Genomic DNA, 27,952 nt, shown 5'->3' with positions numbered 1-27,952 from the left:
ATAATAATAAAGTTCACACCAGTAGTCATGAGCTACACATCAGTATCATTATGTTTCATCAATGGCTGCTCTGGCGGGTCATGGCGCCATAGAGAAATGGCCATTCTCCTTTAATGAACTATTTTGTTGGCCATACAATAAGTAGCACGTAAGTAAAACAAAAAAGTTACTGTCAATAAATATTTATTTCACATAAATAATATCAAAATGATTTATGTAGTGTAGATGTCCTTCCATTGCCGACCTGAAAAAAAACTTAGAGTACATACAGATGAATTGGGAACCACCTCTTTTCTTCGAAGTTACTTAAATTATGACCGTGGATTTCTTTTCTGGCAAATGAATTCAAACTAATGCGAAAAATAATACATTGTTTGTTACCCAAGGGGTCAAAAATGCTAATACAAAATTATATTCAGACGCGACGTCATCAGAATAATTATTCAATGTATTTATTAAACATAAAAAAACACAGTACAATTAATAATGACCCACAAAACCAGTTAACTGTTTCTGTCCTAATGTCCTATAAGTAATAGTAATTTTTAACACACGACGCGGACAAAGAGGGTTAAAAATAAAAAAAAGTTTTATTGTTATATCTCAGATGACATTGACAGATTCTGAACGGTTCATCAAAAGTCGATTGACCCATGAATGTTCCGGGATTATACTGTGTCCATTATTGGTTTTTTGATATTCGAAATCCCATACATATTTGATGACTGCAAAGGAAAACCAACTTTACTTACCAGACATAAGGAAACGTCAAAAATGCAATAACATTGGGATGTGTCTGTGCACTGATAGTGGTGGCTCTCATACAAGCTGTTTGTACTGTGAGCCGCGGCCGAGCGAACAGAGGGAAGGTAAGCTACATAAGCTCTATAGTGACTAGGATTATTCGTGGGACAATCGACTGTTGATAATCGTTCAGAATCTGTAGTATAGTAAGTAAAGTTGGTAATATATTTATAAATATAATAAACACTCACACCTTGTACTAATGTACTCCCTTGCGGGGTAGGCAGAGGTGCATTGCTGCACCCACTTTTCGCCAGTGTTTATGTTAGTCCCAATGTAATAGGGGGCGGGCCTATTGCCATTTCACGGGCACATCCAAGTCCCGAGAACAAATATCTGTGTTTAAACAAATATCTGCCCCAGCCGGGAATCGAACCCGGGACCCTCGGCTCAGTAGTCCGGGTCACTAACCACTACGCCATTCAGTCGTCTATAGTCGGTTTTCCCCTTCTAAATAAATATGTTTATTTACCTGTAGTCTGTAGTCTAATGGTTGGACAATATTCCATCTCCGATATTATTGCCACTAATAAGGCCTCTTCCACCTGAAACAAGATTCATTGTGCATGTGTATACTTACTGCATTTTCTCATACTTGGCATAAAATATAAACAATCTTTGTGTGTCTTTTTAAACAAAATATTGTTATACAAATAACCCGCAGCTAAAATAAATTGTTTCACTGTGAAAGTAACCATTGTTTAACTTGCTTAACTATGCTAAGGGACTGTTTCACAATGTCTGGTTAGCGGCTACCTGTAAGAGAAAATACATACTGTCACTCTCTGTTATTTTATTTTTGACAGTGACAGCATGTATTTTATCTCCCAGGTAGCCACTAACCAGACATCGTGAAACAGGACCTTAGCATAGTTCCTCCCCCTCTTGAGCCTCACGTGATTAATGGACGGCCCCTTATTCCAATTTTAGGACCTATGTAACCTCCTAATCCCTGGTGCCTGGAATGTAGATGTTGACAAAGATATTAGCCGTTTCTGGCGGTATCTTCGGCTTTCAAACGCAAGTTACGATTTTTAATCGACTCGATAGGACGTCCACCATAATCGGAAGACATATTGATCAACGCCCATGTCGTGTGGGTAACGTTATAGAAACGAATAAAACGTTTCCAAATCACGTTGTACCAATTATTGTTACGTTGTTGGTATTCTGAATAAACAAATAATAATATAAACACCTATCAAACCACAGCCTGTAATATGAGTATCGGACAGCTGATATGACACTCACGGGCAATTAAAAAGTTCCAGTCAGAAAAGCACCACATTACTCCTTAACGGAAAAATATTACTTAATGACGTCTTCTACAATATTTTTCTACATTTTACGGTGCATCAGGATATAAGCAAATGAATAAGTAAATATCTTGATAAAATTTCCTCCGTAATTCGGCATGTGGTAGCTCAGTCGGGCAAGTGCTCGGTGTTCACGCCAGAGATGCGGGTTCGAATCCTAGCGCTGACATGTACCAATGAGTTCTTTGAATTTCGGTACAATGTATACCATCGCTCTTACGGTTTAGGAAAACATCGTGAGGAAACCTGCATATCCAGATTTAGCACATCTAGATATGTGAACCCACCAACCGGCAGTGGACCAGCGTGTTGGGAAAAGGCCCGACCTTAGGAAGGCAGTTTAGACCTTGGGGATGTGCACAAATATACGGTTCCATCCGAGAGAGCCAGGTGCAGGTACTGACACCCTCACAGAGAATAGAGTAGATTAGATCCCCGCCCGCCTTTTAATAATTATTTTTTTCGCATATTATAAAGTTAATTAGTCCAGTCCCAGAGGCACTTTCATCACTTCTCGTATAATATAAGGAGCAGCTGATATGTCACTAAAAGCTCCTTGCCTGATGAAGTAATAATATGTGTCTTACCTTTAGGGGCCGATGACGGCTTGTAATTATTACTGCCAAGACCATTCAAGATACTGTTGTCTGAAAGCAAAGGGCCTCCTGAAACAATAAGAAGATATTTAGTAAGTTCGTAAGTACTTATACAAACTTGTCACTGTCCTGTCTTGGACCTTGGGTCACTGCGTTATTGCTCTAGTCCCGATACTTTTTATACAGAATGTAAACCGAAAACAAACGAACGAAAGTTGTCACGCGATAATAGGTACGGTTAGCGTGACCACGCTCGTTCGTTCAATTCTGGCGAATGAACCGTACTTTAGTTTAGACCAATTCTAGTATTTTTCACCGACAGGCGAAGAAGTAGTGACATTAAATTTTCAGAGACTTAAGATTATTTTTCGTTTCTATTAGTCAATATCAGATACTTTCGCAAGGATCAGATCAGAAATTAGGAAATCTATAACATTACTAAAGTAACTGAAGTTAGTAAATAACTTTTTTTCACTGAAACATAAGTAATTGTCCATACCTAGTAAACCTTGCACTAGTCCGGGGTTCTGAGGCTGCCACTGCTGTTGTACAGGGGCTGTGGAATATTTTAATATTTTTGTATACAATACAATACAATACAATGACTAACTATAACTATACACTAAAGATCATACTACTCATGCGATCAAGTCTGTATTTATTCAGTACTAGCTGACCCATGAAGGAAGTTCTCTCGTCCCAGGATTTGGATTGAAAACATCTAGGTATCTTGTGCAATTTTAGTTTAAATAAATAAATCTAACGCGGTTTAGATTTTTTCATACAAATGTTTTTTCCCGATTACTTCCGTTCCCGTGAGGGTTTTGCAATATCCTGTTGTAAGTAAGCTTTAAGTTTACTAAGGTACCTGCATGCCAAATTTCAAGCGTCTAAATTAAGCGGTTTAGATTTTTCATACAATAGCATTTTCTCGCTAACTCCCGTACCCGTGGGAATTTCGGAATTTCCTTTCTTAGTGCACCTCCACGGTACCTAAGCTAGGCCCCTCCCAAATTTCAAATGCCTACGTTTAGCCGTTTACTCTGTGCGTTGACATTATGTCAGTCAGTCAGTTTCCCCTTTTGTATATTTAGGTAGATTTCTAATGGACATCAAATCTGGTCAAAATGAAGAGCTTGCAATGGGATGCAGTAAATTGACGTTTTGTGGGTGGCCGGTTTTTGATGAAAATCATACATAATTATATTGGCATGCTGTAGCTAGGTGAGTTCTTTTCGTGACTGACAATGCCTGATTGTTATTTATAGGAAAGTCACCCTTTTTCGGATTAATATATGTACATCCACACCCACTTTTGATACACTCTGTATAAGGAGCAGCGTCACTAAATGCTTCCTGCTTGATGGAGTAGTAATAATAATATGTGTATTACCTTGAGAGGCCGGTGACGGCTTGTAGTTATTACTGAGAACACCATTCAAGATGTCGTTGTTTCCAACTAGACCGCCGCCTACGGAAAAAATATAAAGTAAGTAAGCAATTAATAAAGTCGTGTCACTCATCTGTCCAGGGACAGGCTGTGACCCGACCTACAGAAATCAAAAACGGACGATCAAGAGTTGTCATGTAACAATCGGTTCGTATTGCGTGACAACACTCGACAGGAATGCGTTACCGACAAAGCTAACATTGCAACAGAAAAAGGTGTCAACAACAAAACTATTATTATTGTTCGTAATTTCTGTCACTGAGGTACGTCCTAACTAAATAAAGGAGAAGTAGTAACAGTAGTAAGTATTGAGTAAATGAACCGGTTCTATTGGTCAATATCAGACACTCTCGCAACTCTCGCAAGGATCAGATCTGAAATCAGGTCATTCATAACATAAGTAAAGCAACTGACACATCTCTAAAAAGCCATGTTAGGGACAAAAAGTCGCACATAGGGTGAGGCCAGACGAGCGTAATTTTGTGAGTTTTGAGTCGCGTATTCCGGCAGAAATATATGCGCGGGGACGAGGGGAGCGAGTAACTTCCCCGCCCCCTCGTCCCCGCGCATCAGGATACGCGACTCACAACTCACAAAATTACGCTCGTCTGGTCTCACCCTATGTGCGACTTTTTGTAGCGATGCTGTCTCGATAGCGATAACGCTCTACATAAGCGATGCCAACGCGCTACTAACGCGCTACAGCATCGCCACTGTGTCGATGCCAACGCGCGACCGTGTCCATCTTGCCACTGTGACAGAAGCGCGACGGTATCGCGTTTGCAAGGCGATTGAATCTTGGTTACGTGGACGAGGGCTCTCAGGTAGGTATTTTTTTTTTAATGTAACCCTATAGGTATAACAAATAGTCCATACCCAGTAGTCCGCCGCTGCCGCCGTTCTGTAGCTGCTGTTGAGGTGCTGTGGAATATTTAAATATTTTTGTATAATATGATCCTACTTATATCATAAATGCGAAAGGTTGTGAGTATGTTTGTGTGTATGTTTGTTACTTCTTCACGTCAAAACGGCGGAACTCTGGATTAACACATAGGCTACTTTTTATTTCGGTATTCCCACTGGAAAACTTTTTAAGGCGAAGCGAAGTTTTTTTTTTCAGCTCAGTTATTTGTATAAATAACTGATAAGTAGGTATAATGAAGCACACGGGCCTCAGCCAAGTGTGATTCATGGGGTATGTGTTGGATCGGTTTGCTTAAATTTACGCACTATTCGGCAAGTATTGAGGACATTTGGAGGGATTTGTATCTGTAGGATGGGGCATCAAGCGATTTATGACTTTTATTTATTTATTTAATTCTTTATTGTACAAATATTACTAATAGAAGTACAAAGTACTTTTCTAATTGCTTAGGTATTAATCCTGTCGTGGAAAGTACAATAGGGGCTATGGTAGCTGTCTTGAGTCGCCACATAAGCCACAGTCGACTGTGTATCTTGTAAGTTTATCTGCTATTGTATTTTGTAAGTTATGAGTGTTTGGGATTGCAATGTCTATAATAAGAGCTGATTTGTTAGCATTATCTATTAATGTAATATCCTGTTTGTTGAAGTGAATGGTTCTATCTGTGAGGATGGCTCTGTCAATATACAGTTTGTGCGTTGAGATCCCAATGACGCTTCTTTGTCGACGTTTGGCTGACTCCCCAAGTAACATTTCATTCGAGCTTAGGTTGTAAGAAATGCCTTTAGGTTTTATAAGGGTTGTGAAAAGGTTAATGCTTTGCTATCTGGTCATATTGAGTACTTGAGAATGATTACTAAGTCCTAAAACTAATTGTTTATTAATACAACCTTGTAGCTGCTGATAAGAGTTTATATTAACGTTATTTTAACATGTATTTCAGGAGCATATAGTTCTAGGATCTTATAGTTGTCGTAGACTCCTGATTTACTTCTAGAAAAGCTAGCATTAATGCTAAAGTGAGAGCTTAAGGTTAAATTTTTAACCTTGATACAACCATAAAGTTATGGAATATTTAAATTACTTATAAGTATTTTTTAAAACCTATCTTAAACCTTTAGGTTGATAAGAGTTGTCTAGGCAAACAAATTAGGACTACTTGGTGAAAACCAAAAGCATTAAGCACTGGCTATGATATAAAGGCATGATTTAAGTCCTACAAGAATATTTTAAAGCTTTAGAGGCATCCTCAAAATATGTTTAATGCTTTTTAGTAATTTCCTAACGGCCGCCATATTTTTTCACTGAAATAAAAAAAAAAACTTACCAAAAAGATACATTTTAATTAATAAGGGAAAATTCAGTAGCGTTTCCTATAATATTCCAAATATATGTTTTTTTATATAGACAGTACTTTTATTTCTAATATAAATTTACACCAAACATAAAATTTTATCTATTTTTTTAAATTAAAATATCTTCAAATTTATTATTTACAAAAGGCCCGTCACGTATACAGAACTATTATTCAAAAGTATCACAATAAAGTGCTAGTCGCACAAGGTTTTCATATTTCCTGACTTCAGCCTAACTACTTACTATATTTTGTATTAATACAACACTTACAAGTTAGCCATTTTGAGTCTTGGAAAGTGTCAGGTAATGGCGCCATTTATTATAATTATTATAAAATCTTACACAGAAACATTTTAAGACACGAGAGTCCTGGGAAGGCATTACAAATATCCATCAAATATGTTTCAAGTTATAGAAGAGTTACATCCAGGACTAATTTAGAACTTAAAAGCTGTCTTCCAAGGTTATGTTGACGTTAAATTAAGGTTGTGAAGGTTTTATTTAGGTTCTGCGTAAGTTGTTCAAAAGGTTCTGGGTTTGAGCTATAGGTTTTGCTGTAGCTCTCAGAAAGGTTCTAAAACGTGGGCCCTTTTTGCACTCAGGAGGTTAATATAAGGTTAATATAAGGTTATCGAGCCTTCTAAGTCTCACGAGTTGATTTCCATACAAAGGTTCTAGAACCTTTTCAAAACCTTTTTAAAACCAAAAATGTTACTTGGGTCAAGTCGTGGGGTGCCTTTCATGCAATGAGTTCCGATTCCACTCACTTATCTTTGTTTTTATGGTCTGTTTGTGTTTCATTTAACTGTAAGCTTCTGTCTTGTAAGTTTAGAATAGAATATAATAGAAAACTTACTATTTATTTTGCACCATAAAAAAAACATTACAATATGACAACCATAGAATATAGATATAAAAAGCAATCTCTACCAGATAACCTTTTTAATTTTGTATTTAATGGTGTAAATTTAGTATCTGTCTGTACTGTAGCTTCGTGGATATAAGATGTTGTAGATTTTGTGTGAAAGTAAGTTCTAAGTGCTGTTATTTCGGCTGTGCCATTTTAAAACACAGTAAGAGCCATGAGACAAAATGTTCAGCAGAGCCAAAAAACGTTTTTATCCCTTCATTTCAATGCCCTGGTAAAACTATAATACATATCTGAACGAATGTAAGCTTAAAAGAAACGGCAGAACCTAGGCTTTACGTACAATACTATTTCATTTAAATACACACACACACAACACACACGCACTCACGCCTTGTACTAATGTACTCCCTTGCGGGGTAGGCAGAGGTGCATTGCTGCACCCACTTTTCGCCAGAGTGTTATGTTAGTCCCAATGTAATAGGGGGCGGGCCTATTGCCATTATCAAATATCTGTGTTTAAACAAATATCTGCCCCAGCCGGGAATCGAACCCGGGACCATCGGCTCAGTAGTCAGGGTCACTAACCACTACGCCATTCGGTCGTCATTTAAATATGACTAATATTGTTGGTGTAATGCACAAAAGAAAACACTAACTAGGTTTTAAATGATTTTCTCACCCTAAAACCGCGAAAGGACCATTATTGTGTCATTTAAGACAAATTATTTAGTTAGTATATTGAAATTACAATAATTGCGGTGGTGCTTCATTTTTTATATGCTTGGGATCCTTCACATAATATAATTCCAATTTAGCAGCACTTTTACACGACGGCACTATAAGTAATAGCTGAAACACCGGCATATTTTTATATTTTTCTTTTGTTTTATCTATATGAACTAAATAGCCATAGTAAAAAGGCTCTGACATGAAAATAATATAATATGTATATTTAAATTAGACAATATTTCCTAAATTTTGAGTTAAAAATCTGTTTTCTATGTTTTATAAGTTAAGTTTTTTTTTGTTTTATGCAAAATAGTAGAAAGTAGTAGGCACGCTAGTAGAAAGGTTCTGACGAGAAAGGTCTCTATGGTTTTTTATAAAGAACACAAAATTTCCTTATGTTCTACTTTTAATTCAACTCTCTAGGTCTCATTGGTTCAAAGATACAGGTTCTGAAATATCTGATATTTTGTTCTAAAAAAGTGTTAATGTAATAATGTATGCCATTTGTGACTTACTAAAATTAACGGTCGAAAATTTATCTTCGCTGACCATTTCAAAACCTAGTATGAGCCATTGACCATTTTAAAACATAGTAAGTCATTTCACTTGCTATGTTTTAAAATGGTTGATGGCTCTTCCTAGGTTTTAAAATGGTTTTCATGGCATTTTTGATTTTGCAGGGTAGAGTTACTAGGTGTTTAGAATTTTTATTTTCGTTTCTTAGCGGTTTTTTGATATCCTGACGATGCAGTTTTGTGCGCAATCGCCTAAAATAATTTATAAATCAAAGACCCGTTTTTTTCAAACTTGGCGCTTACGAGGTTTTGAAATGGCACAGCCGCTTTTTGTCTGTTATGTAAATTGACTAAGTATATCAATTGACATAACACTCTGGCGAAAAGTGGGTGCAGCAATGCACCTCTGCCTACCCCGCAAGGGAGTACATTAGTACAAGGCGTGAGTGCGTGTGTTTGTGTGTTATATCAATTAGTGCCCGCCTCCTTCACTACGTGGTAGGGTCTGTCTTTGGACAGAAGCTCTTGGGTGATGTTTTCTGTGTTTCGTCATCGATTCTCTGAAGGTTTTTGAGTTGAGTTTTGCTCCAAAAAGTTATATCCGAAAGAATAAGTTAATATCGGTATTGCATAAGTATTTATTGTTATTACATTCATCATCATCATCATCATCATCATCTCAGCCATAGGACGTCCACTGCTGAACATAGGCCTCCCCCAATGATTTCCACCTTGTCCGATCGCGTCATAAGGGGGGTTGGATCTTAACCCGCCACGCTGATCCAATGCGGGTTGGCGGGTGGCCAGTGCCTCGTTCGTTAAGCAGCAGGGTGCACTGCGAGCAGGTGAGGTTGGCTTGGGCCCCGATGATGTTGGTGGAACCCCATACACCCCGTTATTACATTACAACGTGATAATGTCGTGGAGCAGTGTTTACGGAACCCGAACTGCTGCCTACATAAAATATTATTGCGGTTTATGAACGACAGAACTCTACTATACATAGCCTTTTCAAAAACTTTTGACAGTACGGGTATTAAGGTTACTGGTCTGTAGTTATGGATATCATACTCATTTCCTTTATTAAATAGTGGTTTCACTAGAGATGTTTTGAGTTCGTCGGGAAAATTTCTTTCAAGTGGAGACAGATTTAAAATAGTGTCTTGATAATTCTTTTGCACACAGTTTTAATGTTTTGTACAGATGTCATCATACCCAGTTGAGCTGGAGTTATTAAGACTCATTATTATTTTCTCTGTTTCGGCATCATATTAGTGTATTTAATTTCGTTAACTCTACTCCACAACATTCGAAGTGATATAATGTCGATTGTAGTTCTTTTGGAATATTAAGTGGCTTATATTCTATACCGTGCTTCACTAAAATACTAGCACTTTTCTACAAATGCTACTTGCAAGTTGATAGTTTTGGACTTAAAGATTAATTTCCATGCCAGACTCTAGAAAGGTTTCAGTCAAACAAATTATATCGATGGGCTGAAGTTTTTCTTCAAACTTATTTATGATAATTCCTAGCGCATGCTTTTTTTAATTTGTGTTTGTTGTAATTAGTCTCGAAAAAGCTCTGGTATTGAGTCGTTTGGTTTATTTCTTTGTGTTTAGATTTGAGTGTTCTTTATTTTATTTTGCACATAAAATAAGTACGGTATTGTGCCTTTTTTATATTTTTGTACGGTTAAGTAGTGGGGGATTGTTCCTTTATCTACGTTAAATTTTTCCTTTTTGTTTATACCTACTACGAGTAGCATACGTTTCTTTGAAGTTGTTAATAAATTCGTGATAGTATTTAAAACTATCGATTTCTATATTGATTTTAAAACATATATCATCCAGATTCGACTTATTGTACTTTAAATCCACGAAATAACAGTTATTGTATTATTTTGTTAATGAACACAAGGACTCGTTCAATTTATGGATGTTTACATGTTTGTTCCTTTGCACATTAAGTAAAAGCACTTTACATGTTATCAATTTTGGTAGACATTTATTAAGTTCCGATATAATGGACGATATGCTGTAATCGTTGGAACCAACGTCTAAAACCACCAAGTCCTCTGGTCGAAGATTTTGACTCTCCAGGGTAGACAAAATGTGTGATGTGTATGCCTGTGGTTTGGCAGTTACAGAAGTTTTGTAGACATCGTTCCATTTATCCATCCTGCTTGCTATTATTGATTTAGTAGTGTTTGATATTGGTGTGGGTGAGTTATACCTGCTTTAACAGAATTTATTTTACATTTGTCTATTCCAAATTCCATGTGTGAAAATCTAAATAGTGACCCCCCTTTTTGTTTGTCACGCTAAAGAGAAGATGAATAAAGCCATCTATTAATAATAGGGCTCAAAACTGATATTACGAAGACACTAAGTATACTCAAATTATCCATACCTGGTGCAGGGTGTTGCGGTTGCGAGGGTGTCCACTGTTGCTGAGGACTATCCCACTGAGAACCTACGGAGTACGTAGTAAACTTTTAGTTTATAAACACTCGAGAGCAGTTCAATTTATCATAGTCTGTGGGGATGTAACTACCTGCACCTGGCTCTCTTGAGCGGAACCATTGTGCATATGTCCAATAAGGCCTAAGTAATTGCCTTCCTAAGCTTGGACTACCACGCTGGTCCAGTGCGGGTTGGTGGGTTCACATATACCTATAGATATGTTAAAACTAGCTATGTTGGTTTCCTCACGTTTCCTTCACCCTAAGAGCGATATTATAGATAGATAGATAGATAGAATATTCTTTATTTGTACACACACATAAAAGAAACTTACAAAACTTAAACACTAACAAATATGTACAAAAAAGGCGGTCTTATCGCTTAAAGCGATTTTTTCAAGACAACCTTAGGGTGGAAGGATATTTTGATTAAAGAGGGGTCAAGTGTACAAAAGAATTCTAAAGGAAAAATTAAAATAATGATTTAGTTATTATATTATAAGTCCCTACAACCTAAGTATATAAACTTACATGTAATTATACTTATATACCTAAAATAATGATATATATTTTATAAAAGACTACATAGACCTATATAAATATAATAATCAGATTTAATAGGATATCTATACGTAAGTCTGAAATAATATATTATATATTATACCTACTTAAATTCAAAGAACTCATTGGTACATGTCATATAAATGTGATAAATAAATAAATAAATGTCAGCACCGGGATTCAAACCCGCATGAGAAGCGAGAGCTTATCCGACTGAGCTACCACCGCTCCATAATATACTATACTTAACCCTTTTTAACACCTGTATACCATGCCATAGGAACTTTTTCATTGCCCCCTTGGGGATGTGCACAAATATACGGTTCCATCCGAGAGAGTCAGGTGCAGGTACTGACACCCTCACAGAGAATAGAATAGATTAGATCCCCGCCCGCCTTTCAATAATTATTTTTTTCGCATATTATAAAGTTAATTAGTCCAGTCCCAGAGGCACTTTCATCACTTCTCGTATAATATAAGGAGCAGCTGATATGTCACTAAAAGCTCCTTGCCTGATGAAGTAATAATATGTGTCTTACCTTTAGGGGCCGATGACGGCTTGTAATTATTACTGCCAAGACCATTCAAGATACTGTTGTCTGAAAGCAAAGGGCCTCCTGAAACAATAAGAAGATATTTAGTAAGTTCGTAAGTACTTATACAAACTTGTCACTGTCCTGTCTTGGACCTTGGGTCACTGCGTTATTGCTCTAGTCCCGATACTTTTTATACAGAATGTAAACCGAAAACAAACGAACCAAAGTTGTCACGCGATAAAAGGTACGGTTAGCGTGACCACGCTCGTTCGTTCCATTCTGGCGAATGAACCGTACTTTAGTTTAGACCAATTCTAGTATTTTTCACCGACAGGCGAAGAAGTAGTGACATTAAATTTTCAGAGACTTAAGATTATTTTTCGTTTCTATTAGTCAATATCAGATACTTTCGCAAGGATCAGATCAGAAATTAGGAAATCTATAACATTACTAAAGTAACTGAAGTTAGTAAATAACTTTTTTTCACTGAAACATAAGTAATTGTCCATACCTAGTAAACCTTGCACTAGTCCGGGGTTCTGAGGCTGCCACTGCTGTTGTACAGGGGCTGTGGAATATTTTAATATTTTTGTATACAATACAATACAATACAATGACTAACTATAACTATACACTAAAGATCATACTACTCATGCGATCAAGTCTGTATTTATTCAGTACTAGCTGACCCATGAAGGAAGTTCTCTCGTCCCAGGATTTGGATTGAAAACATCTAGGTATCTTGTGCAATTTTAGTTTAAATAAATAAATCTAACGCGGTTTAGATTTTTTCATACAAATGTTTTTTCCCGATTACTTCCGTTCCCGTGAGGGTTTTGCAATATCCTGTTGTAAGTAAGCTTTAAGTTTACTAAGGTACCTGCATGCCAAATTTCAAGCGTCTAAATTAAGCGGTTTAGATTTTTCATACAATAGCATTTTCTCGCTAACTCCCGTACCCGTGGGAATTTCGGAATTTCCTTTCTTAGTGCACCTCCACGGTACCTAAGCTAGGCCCCTCCCAAATTTCAAATGCCTACGTTTAGCCGTTTACTCTGTGCGTTGACATTATGTCAGTCAGTCAGTTTCCCCTTTTGTATATTTAGGTAGATTTCTAATGGACATCAAATCTGGTCAAAATGAAGAGCTTGCAATGGGATGCAGTAAATTGACGTTTTGTGGGTGGCCGGTTTTTGATGAAAATCATACATAATTATATTGGCATGCTGTAGCTAGGTGAGTTCTTTTCGTGACTGACAATGCCTGATTGTTATTTATAGGAAAGTCACCCTTTTTCGGATTAATATATGTACATCCACACCCACTTTTGATACACTCTGTATAAGGAGCAGCGTCACTAAATGCTTCCTGCTTGATGGAGTAGTAATAATAATATGTGTATTACCTTGAGAGGCCGGTGACGGCTTGTAGTTATTACTGAGAACACCATTCAAGATGTCGTTGTTTCCAACTAGACCGCCGCCTACGGAAAAAATATAAAGTAAGTAAGCAATTAATAAAGTCGTGTCACTCATCTGTCCAGGGACAGGCTGTGACCCGACCTACAGAAATCAAAAACGGACGATCAAGAGTTGTCATGTAACAATCGGTTCGTATTGCGTGACAACACTCGACAGGAATGCGTTACCGATAAAGCTAACATTGCAACAGAAAAAGGTGTCAACAACAAAACTATTATTATTGTTCGTAATTTCTGTCACTGAGGTACGTCCTAACTAAATAAAGGAGAAGTAGTAACAGTAGTAAGTATTGAGTAAATGAACCGGTTCTATTGGTCAATATCAGACACTCTCGCAACTCTCGCAAGGATCAGATCTGAAATCAGGTCATTCATAACATAAGTAAAGCAACTGACACATCTCTAAAAAGCCATGTTAGGGACAAAAAGTCGCACATAGGGTGAGGCCAGACGAGCGTAATTTTGTGAGTTTTGAGTCGCGTATTCCGGCAGAAATATGTGCGCGGGGACGAGGGGAGCGAGTAACTTCCCCGCCCCCTCGTCCCCGCGCATCAGGATACGCGACTCACAACTCACAAAATTACGCTCGTCTGGTCTCACCCTATGTGCGACTTTTTGTAGCGATGCTGTCTCTCGATAGCGATAACGCTCTACATAAGCGATGCCAACGCGCTACTAACGCGCTACAGCATCGCCACTGTGTCGATGCCAACGCGCGACCGTGTCCATCTTGCCACTGTGACAGAAGCGCGACGGTATCGCGTTTGCAAGGCGATTGAATCTTGGTTACGTGGACGAGGGCTCTCAGGTATTTTTTTTTTAATGTAACCCTATAGGTATAACAAATAGTCCATACCCAGTAGTCCGCCGCTGCCGCCGTTCTGTGGCTGCTGTTGAGGTGCTGTGGAATATTTAAATATTTTTGTATAATATGATCCTACTTCCTACTAATATTATAAATGCGAAAGGTTGTAAGTATGACATGTATGTGTATGTTTGTTACTTCTTCAGGTCAAAATCGCGGAACCCATTTTAACGAAATTTGGTATGGAGTTAGTTGAGAACCTAGATTAAGACATAGGCTACTTTTTATTTCTGTATTCCAACGGGAAAACTTTTTAGAGCGAAGCGAAGATTTTTTTTTAGCTCAGTTAATGCGTTATTGACAAAGCTAACATTGCAACAGGAAAAGGTGTTAACAACAAAACTATTATTATTGTTTGTATTTTCTGTCACTGACGTAGTTCGTCCTAGCTAAATAAAGGAGTTCTTGGTAGTATTAAGAAAATTAACCGTTTCTTTTGGTCAATAATATTATCTGTCACTCTCGCAACCCTTGCAAGGATCACATCAGAAATTAGGTAATTCATAACATAACTAAAGCAACTGACTTTAAAAAGCCATGTTAAGTGTTTATTTTCTCAATGAAATACGCCATGTAGGTATAAGTAATTGTCTGTACCTATACCTAGAACTCCTAGTAGTCCACCGCCGATCTGCTGTTGAGTTGTGAATATTTAAATATATTTGTAAAATATTATACCTACTTAATGAATACCTAACAACTAACTATACAGAATGATCACACATGCTCATGAGATAATGTCTGGCAGCATTCAAATGGACATCATGAACGTTTTTTAACCGACTTCGAAAAAAGGAGGAGGTTCTGAATTCGTCTGTACTTATATTTTTAAACTCGACTCTAACTTTCATATTTTAAAAGATATTATAGAACAAAATTTCTTCAAATGTCTTACTATTATCAACGCTTATCTCTCAAACATCTGTCAGCGATCCATAAAATTATGACAGTTTTGACAGGTAAGCAATTTCGTTATAAGGATTGTTAATCTATTCTATGTAGGTAAGTATATTCAACATGTAATGTATATGTAATGCATTTTTTTGTGTTTGAAACACTTTGGAGATCCAAATCTGCCACGACTCCATCTCGTTGTATGAAGCGTGACGATTGGGTGACAGTTCTCGTTCGTTCGTTCGTCGAACTTGATAGTGACCCCTCTATTTGTCACCGTCACGCTAAAAAAATATCTTTCCTCGGCAACCGCGTTTCGCACGCTTTGATTTTTTTTTCAAATTTGTGTTTAATGGGTGATTCTTCGAAATTCCATTTTTTGTCTGATTTATATGGCCATTTTTTAATTTGATTTTTAGCTCTATAACATTTGTTTATATGAAAATGGATACAACAAATAACATATAATTGGAAAAGGCACTCTTTTTTAACAAGTAGTTTTTGAGTTATTGATGTTACAATTTTTTGTGGCCATATGAATCAGATCCAGAAGAAAGAACACCATGGAAAACCAACTTTGTTTTAAACATACAGCATTGCTCGTAATTTTCTTGGACTGTCATCGATAGAAGAACTATAGGAGGTTACGCAAAATAAAATTAAAACTTAAAATATTGAATTTCGTACCAGTGGCATGCAAAAAGCTGTTCTGGGGCGACTATTTTCAGAAAATTCATAAAATTGTAAATATCTCAAAATCTATTGACATTTTACTGAGGTCATATAGTGATATTCTGGTCACTTCTAAGCTGTACTATCAGCCCTCCAAGGCATGACGTAAACTTTTGGAACATTCTGTATAGGATGAGGTTTTTTACCGCATGAATCATATACATATGAATCAGGATTTTGCATAAAACCTTCAGTAGTTCATAATACATTCACACTACTCGTATAGTGTTGTTTATTTTTTCATAAATCTATAACCCAAGAGCATTACATGAACTTCATATTGAAGAATCATAATCAGAAAATAGATTTTATACTGGAGGAATATTAATCAGAAGGGTACCTGAACCAAGACCATATGAATCAGATATTGACCTTCTTTTCACCTGGATGTAGGCATACTAGGAGCATTAGGCATCTACTGGCTGGTGCGTTGGAGAGCTGGCTTCTAGCTATCGAATCGAACGTCATCAAACAAAAATAAATTGAAAATTTACTCACAGAGATTAAAAAGAATTATTCGGCTTACTAAGAAAGCACAGAATAACTTCTTAATGACATCATCAGACAATAAATCAAAAGCCAGTTGGTCCATTATCAACCAAAATAAAAACAGCTTCCCACATGAATCCATAAGCAGAATTAAAGCGGACAAAGCTGTTTTGACAAAACCAGAAGACATAGCTAACGCGTTTAATAATTTTTTCATTGACCAAATAAAACCCCCGGATCAGACTGACCACAATATAGGTAAAGCGATGAAAAATGTCAAAACTTGTCCACAATCAATATTTATGCCACCAACTGGGACGGAAGAGGTTGTTAAAATAATAAAATCTTTAAAAAATAAAAACAGCGTTGTCTATGACGGCATACACACACAAATTCTTAAGAATACAGCAGAATTAATTGCGCCCCATTTAGCATTTATTTTTAATAACTGCATTGATAAAGGCATATATCCAGATGCGCTGAAACCAGTTGTTATCATTCCAATTTTCAAAAAAGACGATAAAGAAGAAATGAAATATTATAGACCTGTTGCCCTTATTCCCATATTATCAAAAGTTTTTGAAAAACTAATTTATAAATCATTTACCAGTTTTTTTGATAAATACAATATTCTTATTGACGAGCAAAAAGGGTTCCGGAAGAATAAGAACATAAATATGGCGATTTATGATCTTATAAATATGGTTCTTCATAGCGTGGATGAAAGAAACCCTGTTAGTGCAATCTATATGGACATGACCAAAGCTTTTGATTACGTAGACCACAAAATATTACTACGCAAACTGGAGTGCTATGGAATCAGAGGTAATGTACTGAGTCTTATACAATCATATTTAAACAACAGATCTCAATACACGCAAATAACAAGACTTTGTCCCGAAACCAAACAAGAAATTAAATATTACTCTAACAGTAGAAAGATTGGTTGCGGTGTACCACAAGGCAGTGTGCTTGGCCCATTGTTGTTTATTTTGTATATTAACGATCTACCTAATAACGTTTCACGCCCAATGGTGTTGTTTGCTGATGACAGCACTGCTATAATAAAATGTACTGACATAAATATATATGAAATCGAAATTAATGACACTTTGGAAGAAATAATGACATGGCTCAATGAAAATAATTTAATTGCAAACTTGTCTAAGACTAAAATAATACAATTTCACCAAAGGACAATCAATCCGGAATTGAAAATTGAATATAACGGGGTACAGATTGAAGAAGTACAATCGACAAAGTTTTTAGGTCTCAAAATGGACAATAGGTTACTATGGAAGGAACATGCGAACGAAATCTGCGAAAGGCTCAGTAAGCACGCATACATACTGCACAAATTAAGTAAAATTGTGTGTCATGACACAGTTCTTAATGCTTATCACGGTTTTGTATCATCAACTTTAAGATATGGGATAATTTTTTGGGGCAACTGCACTGATAAGGATGTAATCTTTAGGGCGCAAAAGAGATGCTTAAGAGCAATGTGTGGCCTTAGAACCACAGACAGCTGTGCTCCACATTTCAAAAGATTAAAATTACTGACCATGCCATCTCTCTATATATATGAAATAGCAATGTTTGTTAAAATAAATCCATCTCTCTTTAAAAAAGCACCCCAACCATACTCAAACCGAACACGTTTTCTGCACAGACATAGACTGAGCATACCAAAACATAAGACTGCTTTAATGGGAAACAATGTATCATGCATGGCGCCATTAATTTTTAATAAAATTCCAAATGTAATAAAAGACTTAGATACTGTACAGTTTAGGAAAAAGCTTTTCAATCTTCTAGTCGGAAAATGTTATTATTCTGTTATTGAATTTTTATCTGACATTTCATTGTAATTAATTAATCATATTTATATTCTGTTGACATTTCCTAGTATTATTATTATTATGTTGTTTTTTCATTATATAGATTTATCTGACATAATTATGGACTGTTTATAATATATTTTATTTTTATTGTAGGAATGAAACAATTATATCTAGATGCATGCTTTATTTATACATACCTAATAGGAATAGTTTAAAAGATATGCATGTTTTGTTTATGTTAATTTGTATGTTTAATAAATTTTGTATGCCTACGTGCAGAACATAGCGCAAAAAATACTGTAAAACACCTGTTATGACTATACCTATGTTCACAAATAAAATGATTTGATTTGATTTGATTTGATTTGAATAGCCAGACTCCCATTGCCACTACATGACCAAGTATGGTCATCAACATGTTACGACATATGAATCAGTACTACATCCCGGACACTCCTTAATTATTTATTTATAAAAAAACTTACGTATTTATAAATACAAAATATTTTTTTTTGTGAAAGGAAAACTCATTGCCCTTCGATAAAATTTTAATTTATTTTAATAAATTAAAAGGGAAATGTGATACTGAACATTTTGTTTCTCAAGCTGGCAAACGGACGCTCTATATGAATCAGAATAACACACTTCAAATATTTTTTTCAGTACTGAAACAGCATTTACTGAAAAAATTAGATTGGTTACAAATATAGATAGAGCTAGACTGTATTGAAAAAAAATTATGTGTCATTATCTTAAGGCTGTCACTAAAGCTAGAAGAAAATCAGAATCTGTCAAATCTAGTGAGGGGGGTTGAGGTATGCGGGGCGTTCTCCGGACAATGACATGAAATTTTAACATAGTACTCGAAAACATTAAAGTGAAGACATGCCACTTTGTTAAACATATACTAAGTAAGAAATATTGTTTTGTAAGTGATACGAAAATATTTATTTTTATTTGAAAGTATTTTTAATATTTAATCATTAATTATAAAAAGTCGTACCCGTGCCGATATTTATACAGGTTGTTGCAAAAAGGGTATACTAAACTAAGCCGAAACCTACGTGTGCAGCATGTTATTGATGTTATGTCTAAAACCCTGGAAATGAAATCAGAATGTAAAAATTCGCGTTTTTTTTTTCGCGAATTAAGTATAGCCTCACTTGGGGGCAGATTTTAATATAAGAGGGACTACAGGGTGTTGTATTAAAAAAAGTATAGTTAGCCGAAAGGGCGTTACTCTGAATAACTTTTATCCTACGTATTTTTTTATATTCGTGAAAAAAAAAACGCTTCTCCATATATTTTTTTTTGGTCACGTGACCTTTTAGTTAGACGACCTGTTTTATTTTGGTGTTTTAAAAGCAGAACAGTAGTTTGCAGAACTCTGCATATACAGGGTGTCCCAAAAGGTTACGTAGCTGGCAAAGGTGGTGATATGGGGTGGTCTGGGTGAGGTATAATATGTACTTAAGTATGTGTATTTTGGATATGATAGAAATAATATTTTTGTTTCTTAAAACCAAAAAAAAAAAAAATCTTGTTGCGCTCTTTTGCTTACTGTAAGTACCTACAAATATTGCTGTATTAAAAAAATTGCGGTTTTGTAATAACGATTATAAAAAAAGTTATTTTCAAGTCAAGGAGTCAGTACCTAATTACAATTTCAGTCAACACCGGGTGAACTGAAAAAAAATAGATAGTTCTAATTATTCTATAATCACTTTAGATCGCAAACATTGTAACTCCACTTTTCTCGGCGAAAAGTCAATTAGTGTCAGTTGGTGTCAATTAGGGCATGCAATACCGGAATAATTTTCAATACCGGTATTGAGTTTCGGTATTACTACTTCGGGATTCCGGTACTAATACTGGTATTAGACTTTCTTGTTGTTATAAATGGCAAATATTGTGTTTAAAGGACTATAGGCCAAAATTAAACAAGAAAAGGCAATCAAATTCTGTAATTATAGATATAGATTTCTACGACAATTGAGTATTAGAGTTAAAATGATAGATTTGAAAAAAAAAAATTGGTGTCGGTTTACGCATGGGCAACAGTAGATTTCCAACGGCCAAAAACTACATTAAACTATTGGAAACAAGTGCGCTTTCATAGCATATAAGAACACAAGGCTAACTATACCTTAATCGCTTTATTTATAGCCTAAAAAGTCCGATTCCGGTATTACTTCAATACCGGTATTAACTTTCAATACTGGTATTGAAAAATACTTATTTTTTTTCCGGGTTCCCGGTATTGCGGTATTGTATGCCCTAGTGTCAATAGAAACGTTTTTTGAATTTACATGTTTTGTTTTGAAAAAAAAACTGTATTCCGCATTTTACAATTTGTTTTCCTCTAAACCAGAAACCGTGATTTTTAAACAAGAAAATTTAGTAATTCCCTTTATTCTCATATACAACGTGCGATGTAGGCGAGCGTGAACGAAAACTATGCAATAAGCCTTTGTTTTTATTACTACTTTACTAAAATAAAATAACATACTCAACAATGTTAATATTTTTTTTTTGCAATATTGTAAAATTAAAATCTAATTATTAACATGAATTTCAACTTTTTTTTGCATCTATGCGTCGAATGACGGCATGACGGCTGCTGCAGCTACGTGCTGTCCAGACCTCCAACCAATCCCACCAGTACTGCAGGTTGCGTCGAATACGAGCCATTATCTTCGACTTGACAAAACAGGTGCTCCTGGAAGGCCATAAATCGCACGGCACCCGTACCGTATAGAGGCAACGGACTCCTTTGCAACAGCCTCCCAGATTCCTAAGTAGCCCATGCACTGCATGGCGAGCACAGCTCCAGCAATGGACAACATTTCAAAAAACTAAAGCTGCTATAAATCGGAAACCATTTCGAGATTTAGCTATAAAGGCCACGAAAAAAATATTTTTGAATTTTTTGGATGTATCATTTTGGAGAAATTCATAAAATAGTCAAAAAGTGCTGATGACGTCATGCATTAGGTGCGATGAATTTTGTTGCTCAAAGCCTATCGATGAAAAACAAAAAGTAACTGTCATTTTTGATTGACGTTGACGTTTTATCGTGACGTTTTATTGTTTATTTAGGTCATTTTCATAAATTCTGTTCCGACACTTTTTGACTTTTTTTTTATTGATCGTGTATAAAATGGTTAGTACGCATTAAGAGATGACCCGCTATATAATATGTCCCAGAGCATGCCACCGCCTACATAGCTAAAAAAATTGGGGTAAGTACATTATATTTATTTTAAAATAATTTTAAAAACAACACTGGCGAAAAGTGGGTGCAGCAATGCACCTCTGCCTACCCCGCAAGGGAGTACATTAGTACAAGGCGTGAGAGTGTATGTATGTGTGTATATATGTAGATAAAGTCGCACTTAACCGCTTGCAAAGCTTGTTAAATACCTTCATAGATTTAAAAAAATATGTACATTTAAGTTCTTCAATTTTTATAAGTACTTATACTTTTGAACACCCTTTAGTGTACAGACTACCACATCTTAAAATATATATTATAAAAAATTACGGTTTTTGGTTTCAAATAATACAAATTGAGAACTTAATTTTCAACACCCTGTATATTGTGTAGCTTACCTAGCATACACAACCGTTAAAATAAAATAAAGTTAAATTATTACCCCTCAGAATACAGGGTTATTGGTAAGTAGACCGGATCCTTTCAGGAGGTGATAGAGGAAGGCATTTCTAGTCGATTGAAGCCAATAATGCATTATCCTAAACTTAACCATTTTTGAGATATTTAATATTTAAGGTTTTTAAAATTTTTTGCCAAAATTTTATGCTTAAAACCGAAAATAAAATAAACTAGCCACATTCCAATAATTTTTTTGGTTGTTTTGCATAAGTAACATCTTAATAAACTAATTAAAATAATCAAATGTGCACTATTCGACTTAAATTAGACATAGTACCTCAAAATAGTTAAACATTTTGAAAAAATATCCAAAACGCAAAAACAAATAAATTAAATTAAAAAAGATTTTCATATGACATTTTTTTGTGCACTTCAGCTTAAAAACATGGTCAACTAATAAGCTTTCAAACAAGATGATTCAATACCAAATCGATTAAGGTATCACCAAGATATGGCCAAAACAACCAGAGAAAGCGGAGAAAACTGAGCAGGGTTTCCATACTAAAGTTAACAGGACTGAAAACAATCACACTTTTTACCTTTAAATTGGGCTAATTTTGTTAGTTTTCCTGTTGAATTTTGTCCGTCTGTGCTTGTTGTTTTGGCTATATCTTGGTGATACCTTAATCGATTTGGTATTGAATTATCTTGTTTGAAAGCTTATTAGTTGACCATGTTTTTAAGCTGAAGTGCACAAAAAATGTCATATGAAAATCTTTTTTAATTTAATTTATTTGTTTTTGCGTTTTGGATATTTTTTCAAAATGTTTAACTATTTTGAGGTATTACGTCTAATTTAAGTCGAATAATGCACATTTGATTATTTTAATAAGTTTATTAAGGTGTTTTTTATGCAAAACAACCAAAAAAAATATTGAAATGTGGCTAGTTTTTTTTATTTTCGGTTTTAATCATAAAATTTTGGCAAAAAATTAAAAAAACCTTAAATATTAAATATCTTAGAAATGGTTAAGTTTAGGATAATGCATTATTGGGTTCAATCGACTGGAAATGCCTTCCTCTATCACCTCCTGAAAGGATCCGGTCTACTTACCAATAACCCTGTATAAACAGGCTCGCGCTTTGGCATACTGTATTGACCGTATAGTTCTTATTCGGAGAATCTAATAAGTGTCATTATGTGTAATGTTTACCTTTATCTATGCATCTGTAACTCTATAGTAAAAAATGTAAACAAATCGAAAAGGCGAAATGTTTTCTAAGAATTTTCGGCTTTTCTCCATCTAAAATGTTTAGAAAATTAACTTTTCATAGCAAATGCACATGTATTATAATATTTGCAGTCATCATTTGTTGATTTAATCAGTTTTTGTGAAATATTTGATTAAAAATAAAATGGCGCGGGTATCGCTCCTAACAGGCCGCCACCAGGGCGACGACTGAAGAAATCTGAAATCTGTCACGGCGTCATCATTTTTAAACCGGAATTTATTAGTTTTTTGCAAAAAAAGTTGACTTCTGGTCCATTAAATCCAACTCTTTAAGGTAACTTTGTTAAGAATTTAATTACCTACACATACATATAAGATTCCATGAAAATGGGCCCTCTGATTTCGAGGGTTTTTTCATAATAAGTCGAAAAATGGCAAAAGACATGGTCTGTTTGCAATTATTTTTAACATACTTATTATAATCCTGCACCAATTTCTAAGCAAATATCATGTTGAGTATACCCTCTGCTACAATATACATTTTTCTCAAAGTGATAGAAGCTACCGTTTTTCCAATCTAATCAAGTATATCAAACCGACTTTAGCATTTTAGGTTTCGTAATCCCCTTAATTGGTTACAGAGATATCCTCAACGCCGCCGCCGAAAATACGGTCCCTGAAGAATCACCCACGTCAATAATATAATTATCTCAAAATTGATATAGATGATACTCTATACCTATACTATAAGTACTCAAATTATCACTTATTATTATATAGGTAGGTATTATAATAACTTTTTTAAAATTGTATAAAAAGAGTATATCTTATACTTATGTATCGATACTGTAGTTTTCCACTAATCAAGGGTTGGCTGGAAGAATTAGCATTTTGGCAATAAATAGGATATAATAGAATAGATATTTGTAATATTTTAATATTTATAGGTACTATTTTAGTTTAGGTTTATTAGTCGTAGATCACATTTTATTCTGTTTTATTTAATAAAAAGTAATTATTATTAAAAAAAAATAGATATTCTTTATTCGTACACAAAAAAATGGATAAAAATGTCAAAAAACTTAATCTAACACATAAATGATATGTACAAATGGCGATTTCTTCCAGGCAACCTTTGGGTGGAAGGATATTTCGATGCAAAGAATAATAGCAAAAAACAACAACAAAAAATAAACCCGCCTTTGTGTACTTTTCTATGTTTATATTGTTTCTGTGTTTGTTTTTGTATAAAATAAAGTAAAGTGTGTATAAATAAATTATCCATACCTGGTGCATGATGTTGGTTTGCTGGAGGAGCAGTCCACTGACCTATGGACAACATAGTAATCTTTTACCGCCTTATTCATAGAAAAGTTATAGAACTGTTTTGTCCCTCTCTGTCAAAGAACAAATTGGACGTAGACAGAGAGGGACAAAACAATTCAATAACTTTTCTATGAATAATGGGTAGATTACACCTAACGAGTACAGTGGCGTCAGTGTCCTCGGCCGCGCGCTCGGTCACTTGCTAGCCGTTCATTGGTCGAGGATCGGCCGAGAATACTGTCTCACCACTGTACTCGCTAGGTGTAATCGACTCATAAGGGGGCTAGTTTAAAAACACTCGAGAGCACAGAACAACGCGGACTCGGGAGTACTGTAGGTCTAGTATAGGTTTGTTAGATTGTCGGAAACGATAAAAGTTTACGTTTTCTCGCATACAAAGTGGCGCCTCTAGCGGAAACTATCATGCGACTTTTGACTGATAATGTATGCAGATGACAGAAGAAAACGTTAACTTTTATAGTTTTCAAAAAATGCAAAACCTGCACAAGACGGGCTGAATGCTCGTGAGCAATGAAAAAGTTCCTATGGCATGGTATACAGGTGTTAAAAAGAGGGTATAGGTATAGTAGTAGTTATATTATGTGACTTACCGCCAGGGCATGTTGCGCAGGGCAGGCCACTCGTCTGTCCCAGGAGTGCAATCTGAAATGTGGTAAGTAATAAAAAACTGCCAGTTTCAATAACTCTATCTACCGATGACTGGTAGTTACTTTCATACTAAGGTGCAGGTGGGTTATTCCGAAAGGTTTTTGGGTGAGTTGTATACATGTTCGTATTTTTTTTCAATTTATGAGGACTGGTTGGGTCATTTTGATTCATGTAAGGACGCTTTGTATACTTGAATATACTACCTAAAACTCTGTTTAACAGACTTCTCTAAATACCCACGGAATTCGTAAATATTTTAGTTTCAAAAGCTGATATTTTTTTCTTTGCACGAGGGTAATTCCAAATGAATGCGGGTTATTCCGAAAAACATTTTAAATGAGTTTTAGGTAATCTGAGCTAAAGAACCATATGTATTTTTCGATCAGCTATAACCTCGCAAAAATTTATTTCGAAATATTGCCTAGAACTGCCCAGAAGTACTTATACACATTTATATGATATTTATAATTCGGAATTACCCGATCCACAGAATTTCATATTAAAATGTTCCAAATTTCGGAATTAGGTACCCTAGTTTGCTCATTCCAAAAAAGTGAAAAGAAATAAAACTTACCAAGCCGATAGCGGCGAAAGCGAATGTGTAGGCTGCCATGGTCTTCGTCTAGAATCCCTGAGGGTAACTATGCTTTCTTACCATTTGGTACCCTTTATATACTGTTAAATATTTTAATTCATACCTACTAAAAATGGCAACATCTGAGCAAATACTAAAATATAACATGTTTTTTTGTCAAGTATCAATAGCATATTTGTTTAAATAAGAAAGAACTTAATGAGTAAGTATTGTATGTCTATAGAAATTCCAAAAATTATTTGCACGCAAAAATTCACAAGGTTGGCGTTTTAATCAAATATTAGATTTTTACATTATTATTTCTTTTAGGCCTTGTATGAACATGTATGATAGCGTCAGCAATTTATCGTCTGCTGCCTACCGGCCAGAGCATAGCGAGGCAGCTAAGAGCTAAGCGGTCTTTTTACTGTATGATGATGATAAACACTAGAACTGACCCCTTAGCATGACTTTTCATACAGGAAAATTTTAGTTCTGCTACCGACAGGTGCTGTTCATATTTTCATACAAAATTACTCGATGAATTCTACGTCACGGGACTCACGGGCTGATGATGATAGTGAATATTTTCTTATATTTCGTCCCTCATCACCACTACCTTATCATCTATTCATCCCCAGTGTTAAATGTGCATTTAAATTCGTTGCAATTGTCAGCAGGGCGACACACATAATGCAATTTCAAGCCATCCCTATTCTAGTTTTCTACTGCGGTACTTAAATGACGTACGAATGGGATCCCGATCGCGAACTTGTTTTAACTATGTTTTTCGGATTTAATACATACGTACATACATAAATATACGCACTGTAGTAAGAGGTGGCTCACAAGCGAGGCACCAACTTTTCGCAGCACATTTGCACTCACGTGATAGGTTGTAGAACCATATCGCCGTTTTGGAATATGTACAATGCACTAAGGATACACATCTAGAATCTAGATGTGCAGGTTTCCTCACGATGTTTTCCATCACCGTAAGAGCACGTGGTATTATTGTACTTAAACTCCTTAATTGAAAACACAATTGAAAGAATTCATTGGTACAGGCCTGGATTTGAAACCACGACCTCTCGATTGAGAGGACGAGGCCTTATCCATTACGCCACCACCGTTCTCCATTATATACGCCACCACCGCTCTATTCGGATTGAAATTGTATTGAATTTGATACAAATTACTTTGTAAATGACTTCGTGGTATGATGACTCCTCTGGACCGCTATCGGGAAGTTAAAACAAAATAACATTTAAGTTGAGTCCGAAAAACGGGGGGCCGTATCCCTACTCTTGAAAGGCAATGTATTGCGTCTGTCTTGTATTCCCAAAATTACATTCATACAACAATCATAACATAATATCTCTAAAAACGTTTTTTTCCAAAAAGTAAGAATACAAGTTTGTTCAGCTAAATGGTGCCTATTTTGAGAACCTATAAACATGAACATAACTCCTACAATTTAGGAGTTACGCACTTTGAATTAAGGCCAAAAAGGCTGATAACTAAAGTAAATTGTGCATTCTAGGTACTAGGTTCTTATAACTTTTAGCGTTAAGTCCACCCTTTGTACTTTTATTTGTAATATTTGTACAATAAAGAGTTAATTAAATAAATAAATAAACTTTTATAAAAACATTTGAATAAAATTTATGATTGATTTAATCTTGAGAACGCAAGACAGACGCAATACATTGAAGAGTAGCTACTAGGGGTACTGTTAATTAGCAATGAGATTATGGGTATAGGTACTTACTTACTTGAATTCATCGATATAACATTCAAAGTACTTATATGCGACTGAACAGACATTTCTTATTATTTTGGATACGTTTTGTGATCCAGAATAGGGATGGTTGCCAATTGAATTTAAATGTGCATTTTTATTCCGACTCTGACATTTTTTTACTGACTTCCATAAAGTAATAGTTTTATATACCTACTTGACTAAGTAAGAAAAAATTCAATTTATTTCCCTTAAATTGTGCATTATTTGTATAGTCAGAAGATAATGGGTGATAACTGATAAGTACAACAGTTAGTTTTGTACAAAAGATCCTTGGTTCGGTTCCCGGTCAGGTCAGTTATACAGGGTA

The 27,952-nt window shown here is 35.4% G+C and overlaps 1 protein-coding gene across 5 annotated transcripts; it reads right to left on the bottom strand.

The window, feature by feature from the left end:
* Positions 1-166: 166 nt before the first annotated feature.
* LOC119690789 lies at positions 167-25,951 on the bottom strand. Of its 5 annotated transcripts, none has more exons than XM_048622129.1 (14): positions 25,842-25,948; positions 25,210-25,261; positions 24,560-24,601; positions 14,460-14,504; positions 13,529-13,606; positions 12,635-12,691; positions 12,127-12,204; positions 10,975-11,037; positions 5,043-5,087; positions 4,110-4,187; positions 3,216-3,272; positions 2,708-2,785; positions 1,277-1,349; positions 167-244 (listed from the first exon to the last, which is right to left on the bottom strand). In XM_048622129.1, exons 1-13 carry the CDS (start codon positions 25,878-25,880, stop codon positions 1,291-1,293), a joined length of 771 nt encoding a protein of 256 aa, XP_048478086.1. In that variant the 5' UTR covers positions 25,881-25,948; the 3' UTR covers positions 167-244; positions 1,277-1,290. The 5 variants fall into 5 exon arrangements, with proteins under 5 accessions (XP_048478086.1, XP_048478087.1, XP_048478090.1 ...); XM_048622130.1 differs by having other exon boundaries at positions 167-247; positions 1,287-1,349; XM_048622133.1 differs by lacking the exon at positions 10,975-11,037 and having other exon boundaries at positions 25,842-25,949.
* Positions 25,952-27,952: the final 2,001 nt, after the last annotated feature.

Source organism: Plutella xylostella, chromosome 7 (assembly GCF_932276165.1).
Source record: "Plutella xylostella chromosome 7, ilPluXylo3.1, whole genome shotgun sequence".
NCBI classification, from domain to species: domain Eukaryota; kingdom Metazoa; phylum Arthropoda; class Insecta; order Lepidoptera; family Plutellidae; genus Plutella; species Plutella xylostella.
This window is presented reverse-complemented; position numbering and strand designations above follow the sequence as displayed.